General features: G+C 34.1%; 2 protein-coding genes across 2 annotated transcripts; both read left to right on the forward strand.

The window, feature by feature from the left end:
* Positions 1-281: 281 nt before the first annotated feature.
* On the forward strand, positions 282-1,692 carry LOC101260810 (putative pentatricopeptide repeat-containing protein At1g74400). Its single transcript, XM_004236428.5, has one exon. The coding sequence runs from the start codon at positions 282-284 to the stop codon at positions 1,560-1,562; it is 1,281 nt and encodes a 426-aa protein (XP_004236476.1). The 3' UTR covers positions 1,563-1,692.
* A 2,637-nt stretch (positions 1,693-4,329) lies between these two features.
* On the forward strand, positions 4,330-15,460 carry LOC101256369 (Mon1 superfamily protein). The gene is made up of 14 exons (NM_001346884.1): positions 4,330-5,184; positions 5,759-5,838; positions 5,976-6,047; positions 6,140-6,179; positions 6,588-6,689; positions 6,859-6,980; positions 10,380-10,512; positions 10,639-10,730; positions 12,084-12,165; positions 12,526-12,590; positions 12,804-13,106; positions 13,194-13,285; positions 14,254-14,318; positions 15,137-15,460. The coding sequence occupies exons 1-14, from the start codon at positions 4,675-4,677 to the stop codon at positions 15,230-15,232; spliced, it is 1,854 nt and encodes a 617-aa protein (NP_001333813.1). The 5' UTR covers positions 4,330-4,674; the 3' UTR covers positions 15,233-15,460.
* The last annotated feature ends 131 nt before the right edge of the window (positions 15,461-15,591 follow it).

Below are 15,591 nucleotides of genomic sequence, written 5' to 3' on the forward strand. Positions count from 1 at the left end.
TAAACGCAGCGCCAACAACAACATATTCAATGTAATTGCACAAAGTGAAATATAAAAAGCTTATAGACAATAGTATCTAGATAACTTCTGAGCAGTCCCGAAAAAGAAGTAACAACGTAAAAAAAAAAAACCAAAGTCCATGTACACTCCACTGTCTTCAAAGATGAAAGGCTAAAAAGGAAGCTCATTTCGTTTTATTCAGACACTGCTGTAAATGAACATAAAGGAGCACAGAAGCTACTTCCTTGCCATAAAATCTAAGGTCTGCACCTTGTGACCAAATGACAAGATTCTTGCATAAGGTGGCCAAGCCTTTTACAAGCGCAGTGCAACCCCAAATAAATCTCGCTACACATCTTAAACCAACAAGAATTAATCTGAGTCTGAAAAGTTACCTCAAGTCCAATCCAATCAAGACCATATTCTTGTTCTCTGACTTGCTGAGGAAAAAGATTTCTGCTGTAGATAGCTACTCTCTCTTGTATGTAATCAAAGCTTGTACTAAGAAATCATTGGGAACTGAAGGCAAACAAACCCATACCCTTGTAATCAAACTTGGCTACGAACGCATCATTTTTCTTCAAACATCGCTCATGGATATGTACGCTGCAACTACAAATATTGCTGATGTGCACAGGGTGTTTGACGAAATACCCAACAAGAATGTTGTGTGCTGGACTTCACTGATTTCTGCGTATGTGCGAAATCAGAAACCATACAGAGCCATAGAGATATTCAGGCATATGCAAATGGATGGTGTAGAGCCTGATCAGGTAACATTCACTGTTTCCCTGTCGGCTTGTGCTGATATGGGAGCATTGGATAAAGGGGTGTGGATTCATGATCTTATAAGTCGAAAGCCAGAGTTTAGTGAGGATTTATCTTTAATGAATGCTCTGGTGAACATGTATGTAAAATGTGGGGATATCAGAAAAGCTATGTTAGTGTTTGATAATATAAGAGTTAAGGATATTAGGACTTGGACATCCATGATTGTTGGGCATGCATTACACGGCCAAGCAGAAGAAGCGCTAAGGCTGTTTTCTGCACTGGAAGAAGAAAACAAGTCAAGATCAATTCAATGCCGAGGAACTAAGGACCAATTACTTGTTCCGAATGATGTTATGTTTATAGGGGTTCTAATGGCTTGTTCCCATGCGGGGATGGTGGAAGAGGGGAAAAGATATTTTAGAAGTATGATTGAAGAGTATGGTATAAAGCCCAGGCTTTCTCACTTTGGGTGCATGGTTGATCTGTTATGCCGTCTTGGACTGCTAAAAGAGGCATATAGCTTTATTTTGGCAATGCCAATTCAACCAAATGCAGTTATATGGAGGACCTTACTAGGTGCCTCTGGTGTTCATGGCAACGAAGAACTTGCTGCAGTGGCTCAGTCTAGATTACGTGAGTTAAACGCTAGTCTAGTTGGTGATGATGTTGCATTGTCTAATATCTATGCTGCGAAGGGCATGTGGGAGGAGAAAATAATGCTTAGACATGAGATGACACAAAGGAGAACTCCTGGCTGCAGTTTAGTTGAGGTGGGGAAGTTTCATTCTTGAATGTTAGTGCAGAAAAAGTGATTAACATTTGGATTAGTTTCTTTCTCACTTCAGAGGTACATAAGAACATTTGTTAGTTTGCCAGCTTTTTATAAGTGAATTTCTTACTTATTTTCTCATGCTGTTGCTTCTAATCCGCTTCATCCTCCGTACAATAAATTGTTTTCTTAGGTATTTAACGTGTAGTTGGTATTGACAAACTTCGGTCAAAAGGATGGTTGTTCCTCATCCACTGAAATAAGGCGCGGCGGGCTTGACAGGGCTGGGAAACATTTAAACGGGGTAGGTTAGGGGCTTGGGGTGGGGCATTTGCTTTTTTGAAAATCTAAATAGAGGAGTAAATGACGGGTCATTTTTACTATGCATAATACATATATTAGACTCTAAACTTGGTTTCAAAATTTAATTTCGACCTTCAACTTTCATAATACACAAATAGACACTTTAACTATCCAACTTTTAAATAAATAAATACATAGGGTCTTACATGACAAAATACACGTAAGACAAAATGACATGTAAGACATGTGTGTCTATTTGTTCAATTTTATACAAATTTAAGTGACTACTTGTATATACCCAAAGTTGAAATACATGAATATGATTCAAAACCAAGTCAAGGGACATATTTATATATTATGTCTTTCTACTATATGTGATACAATGGCTATGATACATACTTCATGAAGTTGTTAATATCAGATATAATAATCATGCAACACGTCTATTTCCTAGTTTAGATGAATCAAGTACAATGTCAACTTTGTATATGTACGTATTCGTAGATTTTTAAAATTTTATTATATATGCATAAAGTCTAATTTAGATATATTTTCTTAATGATGAGTAAACACTTAATAACATTCAAATACATGTTAAGAAAGTACTATAATTTATATACATTTTTTATAAAATCTAGTCCACATGACCACATATAATAATACATCTTTTAAAATCAAACTTTACTTTTGAAAAAATTTATTATCTTTCAATTATATCATATATTTATATAAAAGAAAACCTTAAATTCGTCAGCGTGGCACTCACTAGCTAGAATTTACTTTTAAATTTATTTATTTTCATAAATAGTTTTTCCTTTTCACAAAAAGATGTAACTTTTATGAAGAGTTGCGATTTTTAAGAAAAATCGTGACTTTTATGAAATTTTGGGACTTTTATAAAGAGTAGTAACTTTTTCAAAGAGTTGTGACATTTTAGATAAGCCACAGTAAACATTTGTTCACGCTACACTTTGTTGTTTATAAATATAGAGATTTTCTCTCATTTTAAAACAACGAAAATTCTGAACTTCTTTTTCTTTTGCACAATTAGATATTCGTATACCTTGCTCCTGTTGAGTGACTCACTAATACTATTATTTTTGTATTAATACACTTATGGATAAAACCATTTCCATTCTGAGAGGATCTGTTCCTTTAAATATTGAGTACTAAAGCAAAATAATTTCGTTAAGACTCAATTTCTTTCTTTCTGTTTCATTCTATTGTTATAGATTCTGGTATATTTTTTTACAATCATTAATTTATGCTCATGATATTAATTGTTGCTTTGAGTACATAGTTTAAATTTTGTTGTTTATGTTTCTACAAAGTTTATATTTCAAATATTTGTTAATGTAAATATTTTTCTTAAAGTCATTTTTTATGTTTATATATAAATTGTTGTTCTTGAGTACATGTTCTAAAATTTATTGTTTATGTTTCTGCAAAATTATTATTACAAGTATTTGTTAACATAAATATTTTTTTAAAGTCATTAATTTATGCTTATGATATAAATTGTTATTTTTGAATACATGTTCTAAGATTTGTGGTTTCTATTTCTGCAAAGTTATTGTTATAAATATTTTGTTAGTAAAAATAAAAAAATATTTATCTGTTAGAAAATTTAATATATCATATTGATGTTCATCTAATTTCTCATAAATATCAAATAGTAATACTTTCTAGAGGAAAAATGATAAATTATAAAATCAAAGGGAAGATAATTGATTGAAGAATAATTGATAGGATGTTATAATTAGAGGCGGATCCAGAATTTCAAGTGTGTAGGTTTCAAGTAGGTTCATCGGTTAAATTAATTTTAGACTTTAATTAAATTATTCATCTTTTTGTTCTATGACAAATCAATTAACAAAATATGAACAAAAATATAAGATGACAATTTATGTCAAGAGTTAAAATTGCAAATTAAAAAACTGCCAAGCATCAACAAGATTCAACCTCACGACCTCTCATATTAGTAAATAACCCTTGGCCAGTAGCACCACAAGGCATTTTGGTTCCTTAGGGTGATACGTTTAGTATTTGTAATTATATATATATATATTAGAGTTTCTGTCAAAATCTGTAGGTGGCGTGACATCCACATAAACCTTAGTAGATCCTGGTTATGATAATCATTTTCTTATATATTATTAATGTTTGTTACTAAGTAATCTTATATATAAGATAATATAGTATTTTAATTTTAATGATCGATAAATTCTAAATATTATTTTATAGATTTTATGATACTCAATATTCACGTGAAATACGAATAATTTTACTAATTAAAATATATAATTGAAAAATGATGAGTCATTAAACGCTTGATTTCAATTATATTTCATTTTTAAATACACATGATAATAACATGCATGTAAATGTGTTAGATACATTATCTGCTGAACTAAATATAATACCAACTGTAATTTTAAAAACACGAAAGAAATCATAGCCTCTAAAATAATGAAATTTGTATGTCTACTCTTTATATATTTCAGATGTGTTCTAAAATAGGGGTCCCTATATCGGCAATTTGTGCACTGTGCACTTTCCCTAATCTAAGCAAATAGCTTTACCACTCGAAGCCCAAAGTTGTGAGATACTGAACCCGGGTCCAACTGTTGCAGGCGCTCTACTTCGGCGAAGTCACCTACCGGTCAGAGAAGTGACTCGCTTTGTGCCTGAGGAATGGTAGGAGGAAATGGATACTGAATTCTATTAACTCCAACTTCAATCATTGCCTATGTTAGGTTAATTGTCTATCCTACTGAAATCCTGACGATTCTGTTACTGTTTTCGGCTCCCGGTCGTTGACAGTTCTCACTATGCCTTCCGATGCTGACTTATCGGACGATGATCGAAAACCTAAGGTTGGCCCTAGCGCTAACTCCATCGATCAGTCTTTGGACGCCATCGAGAATCAATTATCATCGATTTCAGTTGGTCAATCCGAGTACGAATCCGAAGCGGATTCTGACGATGAAATCAAGGAACCTTCGTCATCGAATCAGGATAAACTGAAGGAGCTCCCGAATGGACTGTTGAATAAGAATTCCGGAACGGATAATTCTGAGGAGCTTCCTCCTATGAATGTGGTTGAAGATGTTAGCTCTTTGGTACCCGTGTGGAGGAACAATTCTGAAGAAATGGAGGCTCCGGCAAGTCCTAGTAGCAGTGGCTATGCGGGTGAAAGAGGGAGTAGCAACGCTAGTAGTAGGGACACTGGCATTGAGGAGGTCGATGGTGAAATTCTTGAAATTGGCAAGGGTGATTCTTTTGATGGAGGTTCGAACTCTCAGGTGCAATGGCTTCCTGGGAAACGCCATGGCAATGAGGTGAGTCCTACAGAAGCTAGTGAACGTGAACTCCTTTAAGTAGTAATTGTGGCTAGTTTAGCAAATACTAAAACAGTGCTTTGCAATCAGGGAATTTTAGTCTAGATAGTCTTTCAACACAGTAAGGTCAAACTGAGTACAACCTGTAGGCTGCAATAAGGTTCAAATTAGTGACTACCTGTTGGCTGAAATCTCACATTTAAATTTTAAAAGGGCATGAGCAATGGATATGGTGGCAATCGGTTTATAAGCTTACAAATTTTTTATATTTCCTCCTTATGCACACACTATTTATCAAGATTTCCAGTTGCATTTTCACCACTTCGATAGTTGTGCAAATTAAAATTGTTGAAAAACAAGTCAAGGTATGTTTAAGAGCTCACCTCGATGACTATGACAATCAAACAATACTTTATACGGCTATTTTGCAGAATATATTCTGGTGAGATCATGAGACTAATTTATATGCAATAACTAAAACGTATCTTCAGTAACATCGGAAGGGAAGTAAAGGAGATCCACTGTTGATATGGTTCAACTTTATCTTTTGAGTCTTTTGATTGATGAAGTGCAGGATGATGCTTCTATTTCCTGGAGAAAAAGAAAGAAACACTTCTTTGTCTTGAGTCACTCGGGAAAGCCAATATACTCGAGGTCAGCGTTAAAGCAGCCCCCTCCAGAGTGCACAATGGAATTTATTAATTAGAGTACTATATACTGTTGTCTGTTTCTTCTTAATCATATTACTGTCTTCTGAGATTTGTTATTTTTATTTTAACATTCGTTTGAAGATATGGAGATGAACACAAGCTTGCTGGATTCTCTGCCACTTTGCAAGCCATCATTTCATTTGTTGAGAATGGGTACTTTGCCTACCTAGTTACCTGGTAACCCCTTTATTTTCAGCAAAGTCGTAGCAGGATATTGAAGTTTGCTTGATTGGTCTTCTTTTCAGGGGTGATAGAGTCAACTTGGTCAGAGCCGGGAAACATCAGGTCAGTCGCTTTGTGTTGAAATTCTCTATAATGCAATGTTGATGGAACTTGTGCTTTATTGCATGGTCGATTCCTCACCTTCTTTTATTATATTTAATACATGGAAAATTTGAAGCTGCATGGGTTAGTGTGGATGTATATGTTCCTGCTTACTTCAATTTCATGCTAGTCTTTTTTTCTTTTTAAATGCTTGAACGTTATTGTTTAAAAATCGGCATTGAAGGAAAGAAGGAAAGAGAAGATAGCCATATGCTGTTTGGCTTTGCGAGTTAGTGACCATGTAATTTTTGCAATTGAGTTGTAACATTAGGCAGCTTAACTGGAAGCCTTTCTGCTTAAGCATTTTTAAAGTATGTGCTGCCTGATGTTTGTTTCTTGTTCAACGGATATTTAAGGCTTGTGTTTCAGGTTGTGTTTCTTGTAAAAGGACCTATTTACTTGGTTTGCATAAGCTGTACAGAAGAGTCATATCAGTCATTGAAGGGACAACTAGAGCTCCTCTATGGTCAGGTAAATCACTTTTTTTTTGTGTTCTTCTTTCGTTTCTTTTGATTGTTTAATTTGTACTAATTGAGGTGCTGGCCTGGTCTAGTTTCCTTAGCATGTTAATTGTTAATTGACTGCCTGTTGTTCTGACGGATGGATGCAATTGCTCATGTATTAGTTGTTATCTATGCAGATGATACTTATTCTTACGAAATCTCTGAATAAATGTTTTGAGAAGAACCCTAAATTTGACATGACTCCTTTGCTTGGAGGAACAGACGTCGTCTTCTCTTCACTAATCCATTCATTCAGTTGGTTCGTGTCTATGCTCTGCCTTCATTCTTTCTCTCTGCCTGTATACTTATCTTCATCGTGATATTTTTTACTTGTGACATATTAGTTTTTTCTAAATGAGATATCATATACTTTGGTGAGTCCGGACTGAGGACAATTGTTAAATCTTAAAGAGTACTGACACAATCTCTCTCCTTGGAACTTGAGAAATAACTAAGGAAGCTTTACCCATTTATTATAATCATTTACTTTTATCAACTATGATATGAGACAGTAGTTTTATAAAAACCCAATGGCAGTGTGACAATATGTCATGTTTTTGATAATATAATTAAGTAAATAAAATGTTCTCTTTTAACGACTTAAACTTTCAGATGTCAAACGCTTCAACACGGTATCAGGTAGGTAGAGGTCTTGGGTCGAATCTCATCTTGACTCATTATTAAAAAGAATTACCATGTGCTTGGCTCATGATAAAAGAAACAGGATCGCACATGAGTGGGTCTTTTGAGAATATAAGTAAATAAAAATGTAATCTCTCTAACAACTGAAGCTTTAGTAAGATGGTCACACATTTCAACAGAAACCTGAAAGAAGAACTATAAAAAAAATGGTTCTTAATTCTGATAACATATACTTTGTCCATTATGGTGGAGGCACAATTTTTAAATCTCAAGAGTTCTGGACATTCTGTGTCATTGAAACTTAGGAGAACTTCAGGTGCTTATTTGTTAACTTGTTTTTAATTACATACGGGGAGGATATGTTTTTTATTGAAATTAAGAGATGTAGAAGAGTTCAATGTAACATACACACGATTTTCCTTCCATAAAGCTGGGGGTTGGGAGAGAGAGGAGAAGAAGGATCAGAAAACATAAAAGTTGCTAGTTATTTTTCTGCTTAGGTACGATGGAAAAGTGAAAAGATTATCTTTCTGCCTACTGTTTAGAAGATTTTTGTCATCCAGGGTATTTGACAATGCACAAAATTTATACTTGTAAATTATTGTCAAGATGATCACAAGAAAATATTTTACATTGCCAAAAAGGGCCGTGTGAAAACTTTATATGTAGCAAAAGTTCCCTTCCATCTCTGCTGAGTTCCTGTATTATCAGTTCTAGCTTTCTAGCATAACTAGGACCATTGTTTTCTTATGAGTCCGGAGCCAAAATGGCAACAAATTTTTTCAAAAGTTCCGAAAATGCAACAAACTTAGACGCCGTTTAAATTAGGTTACCCGCTGCAAGATGCGGAAACGAATGCGCCTTGCAAGGCGCAACAACCTTTAGTCTTGTAAGGCTCGGCTTCCATGCGCCTTCTTTAAAAAAATAAAAATTTCGACGCCTTACGCAGTGATGTGTCTTAGTTCATTATAAGAAGGAACTAGGCATTGATTGATTTTTTTTTAAAAAAACATCACTAAAGATTTTCCGGAAAGGCTTAAAGATAGGATGAGTTTGTCAAATGTATTGTTATTTTGTCAAATTAGTAAAACTTAATGTTATTTGGAATTTATAATTTTAATTGAGTTTGTTTAAAATAAATTTGAATTTTGAACCAAGTCTTAATTATTTCAATTCATAGAGTAAATTGAAGCTCTATTAATTTAGATTTATACTGCATAAAGCTCTATTTGTTAATATTATTGTTATTATTTTTAAAAGTATACTATTAGATAAAGTGAATGAAAACAATTAAAAAATAATATATTAATATTACAAACAAATAAAATTCTAAAAAAGAAAAATAATTATATATATATATATATATATATATATATATATAAAACCGAAAAACTTAGAAAATTTGAAAAAATAAATAAATAAAAATTAAAAGTAACAAGGCTCCTGGGCCCTGTTCCTTGTAGGCAACCTTGCCTTGCGCCTTGTTACTCATTTTGTGTAAGTTTCACATGAAACTTTTGCATTGTTGAATCAAATCAACACTCTAGTTTCACGCGATATATTATTTAACAATGTAGTTTCGCATGACATATTATTCAACACTGTAGTTTCGCGTGATATATAAATTATTTAATAATATATAAATTTTTCATCACTTTATCTATAAATATATCACGCGAAACTACAGTGTTGATTTGATTCAACAGAGTAAAAATTTCACGTGAAACTGATGCAGAATGAGCAACAAGGCGCAAGACAAGGTTGCCTTAGAAGGCGTAGGGCCTAGGTGGCTTATTACTTTTAATTAATTTGTTTTTTATTTATTTTTTCAAATTTTCTTAGTTTTCGTTTTATGTATATATAGTTTTTTTTTATTTTCTTTTTAAAATTTTATTTGTTTGTGATTTTAATATATTATTTTTTAATTATTTTATTCACTTTTTCTAATAGTATACTTTTAAAGATAATAATGATAATATTTTTTTTGAATAAGAATAATGATAATATTAACAAATAGAGCCTTATGCAGTGTAAATCTAAATTAGTCGAGCTTCAATTTACTCTATGATTTGAAATAATTAACACTTAGCTTACTAATTTGACAAAATAACAGTATATATGACAAACTCATTCAAACATCTATAAGCCTTTCTGGAAAATCACTTTAGTGATTTTTTTTTTTTAAAATGCAATCAATGCCTAGGTTTCTTTTTATAATGAACTAAGACACATCACTGCATAAGGCGCCGGTTTTTTTTAAGAAGGTGTATGGCGCTGAAACCAATGCGCCTTGTAAGGCGCATTGATTTCCGCATTTTGTGGCGGGTAACCTAATTTAAAAGGTGTCTAAATTTGTTGCCCTTTTGGTTTGATAAATAATTTTGTTGCCCTTTTGGAAAATTTTGTTGCCCTTTTGGCTCCGGACTCATTTTCTTTTGCGGATAGAAAGAATATTGTTTCTCTTGTCTAGCTACTCCCAAACCCGACTTTGTGAGATTTCACTGGGTTTGTTGTTGTCTTGTCTAGCTATTACTTGTTGAATATAGTAGGTGTTAATGTTGTTTCCCTATAAAATTAACCTTATGATGAAAGAAAACTAAAGTGCTGTCTGATAAAATTGTATTATTTCCTATGAATGCGCTGTATATAGACTTGTGTTTACCCTGTAGTTTATCATCATTTAATCCTATGCTTCCTCATCTTTGTTGTCTCTCTCTCTTTTAATCCCAACACTAACTAAAGGAGCTTTTCTTTACCATATTTTGATGTAGATACTTTACTATTTTTTCAACTCCTTCCAAAAGGTTCTGCTCAATTTTAAGATACAATCTGGATATTCTACGAAGGAGGGGAAAAAATCTTGGAAAGCTTGTTGGTTGAATTTTCAGAATAGGGTGTTCAGTTAACCACTGATAATGCAATTTTTTTTACTTGGTTCTAATCGAAACTGTTTGTACCCGTGCTAATGATGTCATTACCTATACTAATATATTAGCTTTGTTTATTTTGATTCCAGGAACCCAGCTAACTTTCTCCATGCTTACACATGTCTTCCACTTGCTTATGCAACAAGGCAAGCTGCTAGTGCCATCTTGCATGATGTAGCTGATTCAGGGGTTCTGTTTGCCTTATTAATGTGTAAACAAAAGGTCTTGTTTCTATTTCTTTTTCTACTTTTCAACTCTTCTTTCAAATTGCACATCGAGTGGTGCATAGGTTTCAGTTATTCAGTATACTATATTGTCTAAAGCATACTGTTTAAAGTTGATTTGCAGGTTATCAGTCTTGTTGGTGCACAAAAAGCATCTCTTCACCCTGATGATATGCTATTGCTCTCCAACTTTATTATGTCTTCTGAATCATTTAGGCAAGTTCAACTAACTTCTGATTCTTCTTTGGGCCATTTTCTTGTGAATCTGGTACAAATATTTGGAGATAATTGATAAGCTCATTTCGCACATGTATATGCATGTTTTTGGTTCTGTTTGGCCTTATTAGGCTGGTAACTCGTCCTAAAACCTTGTAGTCATATGGTCCATATTGTACCTGAATTGCTGAACTTTTTGAATTAATGATTGGGGCAGTCAGTTATCGAGGCAGACGTGGCCTTTGAGGATACAGATGTTACTGTAAATAGCCACGCTAATTTTAGTGTATTTTTCCTTGCATTCTTGGTAGATTGTGTAGTAGGGTTTTACTAATTACTATTATGAAATTTTACATGACTTTATATGAGTCTGGTTTCACGTAATTAGATTATTACTTCTAGTTGTTACATTTCAAAGTTCCCTAGATTTTGATTCACTTAGGTTTCATGTGCTTTGATCAAGTCATTTCCGCAACGAAGGACCACATTTTTCTTGAGGCTCCAAAACATTTATCTGGCTGTTGCATGATCTGGGCTGCTGTGGAAATTCACTTTTATGCGTATGGGTCCTGTTGTTTTGGTGTAATGACTCACTACAAGTTCTCTCCTGGACATTTGTCTCGTATCCTGAGGCAGCATGTAGCTAATGTATCTTTTGGCGTAGCTAGGAGTTGTATATGGTCATGACATTGCATCCAAATACTTTTTTTCTATTCTGTATGGTTGGTTTTCGTAGTGCTTCTCCCTCTCATTGTTGCTTTAGTTTTTTCTCTTTTTCTGTGCCCTTGTTGACTGTGAACGGTTGGATCATACCTTACATAATAATAGTACTCCTCCGTTTCAATTTGTTTGTATGGTTTTGACTTGGCATGAAGTTTAAGAAAGTAAACAAGACTTTTGAATTTTGTGGTCTTGAATTGGAAATATATCAAATGTTCCAAAATTTCCTTTAATTATGTGTTCTTTAACATGTCATGTGTAAAGTTGGAACTAAGGAGTTGCCCAAAAAGGAAAGAGACATTCTTTTTGAAAAACTTTAAAAGGAAAGTAGGACAAACATATCGAGACGGAAGGAGCATAATTGATGGCTGAGAGATTATATTAAACTGAGTGATAGCCTAGTGAAAAGGACCCAACTTTGATTTGGGGTTCCTGTCACCAAGGGAGGACTGGGAAAGGACCATTGAGGATTCTTGGGCAGAGAGGAATAGTGGTGGGGTTTCTTCCATTTTAAGGAAATGATAACAAAATAAATGATAGATCACATGTTACAGCCCAATCAAGGTCTGTATTCTATTTATACTTATTAATTTCTTGGAGGCTATGTTATAACACCTCATTGATGTCATGCAGGACATCAGAATCCTTCTCACCAATTTGCTTACCAAGATATAATCCCATGTCATTTCTACATGCTTATGTGCATTACCTCGATGTAAGTTGGGACGGTGTCTAATTACTCTTTAATAGTCCCCTTCTCCCAAAATGTTGTAAATCCCCCTTCAAGGTTAACATTTATTAGTTTTTACTACAGATACATTCTTACAAAATTTCAAATGTGTCAAAATCTGTTATTTATCTTTTATATTTTGGCTATTTTTTTGTAACTATAAATGTTAACTCTCGTATTCCATGCAATTCAAAGTAAGACTGTCAGCTTAATACAGAGAAAGTATTTACTGATGAAATATTTCAAGTTAAATCTCTTTTCTGATTCTTGATAGTAGATTGTCTTACAAGAATTCTAGGATTTTGATGTTTCCATATTACCCAACTATGGTGCTGCGTATTACAGGTTGACACATACTTAATATTGCTTACTACAAGTTCAGATGCCTTTCATCATCTTAAAGATTGCAGGTAAATGATGTTCTTTCATTTCTTTTTTTCAATGTACATTTTGTTCTACTTTTCATAGCTGAAGTTTTTCTTTTGTTTCCATTAGATCTGAACCATGGGAAATGTGAGCCATGTATATCTGTTCTTAAATTCTGACAAGAGGCATTAGCTTGTTAAACCTTTTATCTTTCCTACAATAGCAATGTTAAGGCAAAGCTCTTATCTATCTTGTAGGATTCGTATTGAAAAGGTACTTCTGGAGTCCAATGTACTTAATGAAGTTCAAAGATCCATGGTAGATGGTGGCATGCGTGTTGAGGATTTACCTGCTGATCATGGTTCTCATTCTGGAGCAGTCTCGCATCATCTGGGTCAGCCTGGACATACTAGAGAATCATCCGAGAGATTTTCTGAAGCATTCATAGGTGTTGGTGGTCCTGCTGGACTTTGGCATTTTATGTATCGAAGTATTTATCTTGACCAGTATGTCTCGTCGGAGTTTTCATCACCAGTAAATAATAGACAACAGCAGAAAAGGTATTACTTTAAGATCAAGTTGCTGTCGTAACAAACAATACTTCTGTCTCTTTTCCCCACTTAAAGCTTGAGATCATTTATCTGCAGGTTGTATAGAGCTTACCAGAAGCTTTATGCATCCATGCATGACAAGGAAATTGGACCGCACAAAACTCAGTTCAGAAGGGATGAAAATTATGGTACGTACTTTGGCTGCTTCCCCCGCTCTTCTGTTGAGCTCTTGAAGCACGAAGACCTTTCTATTTTCTTCACCTTATAAAATGTTTGCATATAATAGTTATGGCAGAAGAAAGCCATTAATTGAACACTGAAGATGAATCAGTGTTGACGGTCATTTCCTTCCTAGACGATTCTTGCGGTCAGAGAACTACAGCTGACATGTCACTGCTGCCTTTTGTGATCATTGCCACAGAAACTTTTTCCATCATAACATAGCATACAAAGTTAGGTAATTGAGGTCGAAGTTGCATAGATAATCGGATCTACATATCCTAAATCTTTTTTTTTAAAAAAAAAAAAACCAAAATCAGTGAATAGAACATAGATCTATCTATCTTTCTGGTTGCATAGTACCGTAGTGCAGGTTTTTTTCTTGTCAAAGCTTTGTGGTTGGGATGAGAAGTCTTTGGGTAGACACTGACAGTTGCTCGGTAAGAGATGTCAAAAAAATGCATTCTCCTATTCATTTGACTGGGCTTCATGTTGCTGTTTGTCGTTATTCATGAACAAGAAAAGAAAATAAATCCAGTGGGTCGTAATTGCAAGAAAAGTGTGATCCCTTGCAAGTTAGCAGGTTATGATTTAAAAATAACTTTCATATTTGTACGCGGAGCCAATTCTAAAAGCTAAGTGCGTAGACATAAATAAATGAATTGTTCTTGTTGAGGATATATGTAGTAACTAATTGGCATCTTTATTCATATTCCTTTAAATTGGTATTCTTTCTGGAAGGTGCTCGTGACAATCAAGTTCAGTTCTAGCTTTTTTTGGTTCCAGTATTGACCCTTATTTTGTTTCAATTTCTTCCAGTGGTTACTGAATTTTGGGTTGGGAATTCAGAAACATAGAAAAAACAACTCCTCATGATTTTGTCCAATGATAATGTTTTAGTTCCTCTTGGAATAACTTCCTTACCTTTATCTTGCAGTTCTACTGTGCTGGGTTACTCAAGATTTTGAACTTTATGCAGCATTTGATCCCCTGGCAGACAAGGTTTGATTATTTATTTGTTCTTTTAAGCCTGTTGTTTTGTGTAAGTGATACCTTGAGTGTCACTTCCATTTTTGAGAGCTTTTCCATCTATCATTTTATGGGCAGACAAGGTTTTATTATTTACTTTGTTTTTCTAAGCCTATCGTTTGTCTAAGTGATATCTTGAGTGTCACTTTTATTTTAGAGAGCCTTTCCACCTGTCAATTTAATGCTGTTGTATGTTCTAGATTTGACTCCATTTGTCTTTGGTTGAGGAAGGTTTGGACTATTCATTGACAGTTTAGTACATGCAGACCAATGAGATTTAATAGACCTTAATTAGTTCACTTCTGTCCTGTACTGTACTGAGCTGGTTACCATTTATAGTAACGCATGAAATATGTTAATGGCTAGGTAATAGCCCTAGCAATTGAAATCAAAATCTCACTATTTGCTCAACAGAAAGAATCTATCTACCCGTGTACCTTAGGATTGTTATCTTCCAAGATGGTCCTGTCCTGCCACCCCTAAATACATGTTAACTTATTCTTTATGCATCATTGTCAAACAGCTACTATTTGAGATGTTATCTCGGGACTAGCATCAGTTTACTTACCACAACGAGATCATCTTTTGTATACTGAAATTCTGATAAGTACGTCAAAGCTGATTTTCTCTATTCAAACTTAGATATGGCTTATTACTTTTAAGCTTCATCCAATGTGCTTGACACGTGTGGTATTATTCACAATAGTGATCCTATGACTGGGAGTGTGAGAATTGCACTATTTACTTGTGATCTTACAGTTTTTTACGTTTGGTGAATTTCCACCTTGCAGGCTCTAGCTATTAAGACTTGCAATCGAGTATGTCAATGGATCAAGAATATAGAGAATGAGATTTTCTTGTTAGGAGCCAGTCCTTTTTCATGGTGATTCTCTCCATGTTTCGAATTCCTTACAATAAGCTTTTGTTGCCTCATTTCTGCAGGCTTCCAATTTTTGTGGTTATTTAGGAAATGCCAATTGTAGTTTAAAGTTTGGCAGTCAAGATATGAGTTGGTCTCACTCTAGCCGTCGTTTTATTTTCGTTTGTACAATTTATGAAATTTTGTACCTTTATGCTGTATCAAAGGTTTATTATGTTCTATATGTACCATCTTTTTATAATTCCTGCAGTATCCAACATCTGAAAGAATAAAAGACTGTTTGAATTTCGAATGCGGATGCCATACTGGGACTAAAGCGCCACAGAATTGGTTGCAGCTTGTAACCATTTATTTCTCGTTCCCTTC

Source organism: Solanum lycopersicum, chromosome 3 (genome assembly GCF_036512215.1).
Source record: "Solanum lycopersicum chromosome 3, SLM_r2.1".
In the NCBI taxonomy this organism is placed as follows: domain Eukaryota; kingdom Viridiplantae; phylum Streptophyta; class Magnoliopsida; order Solanales; family Solanaceae; genus Solanum; species Solanum lycopersicum.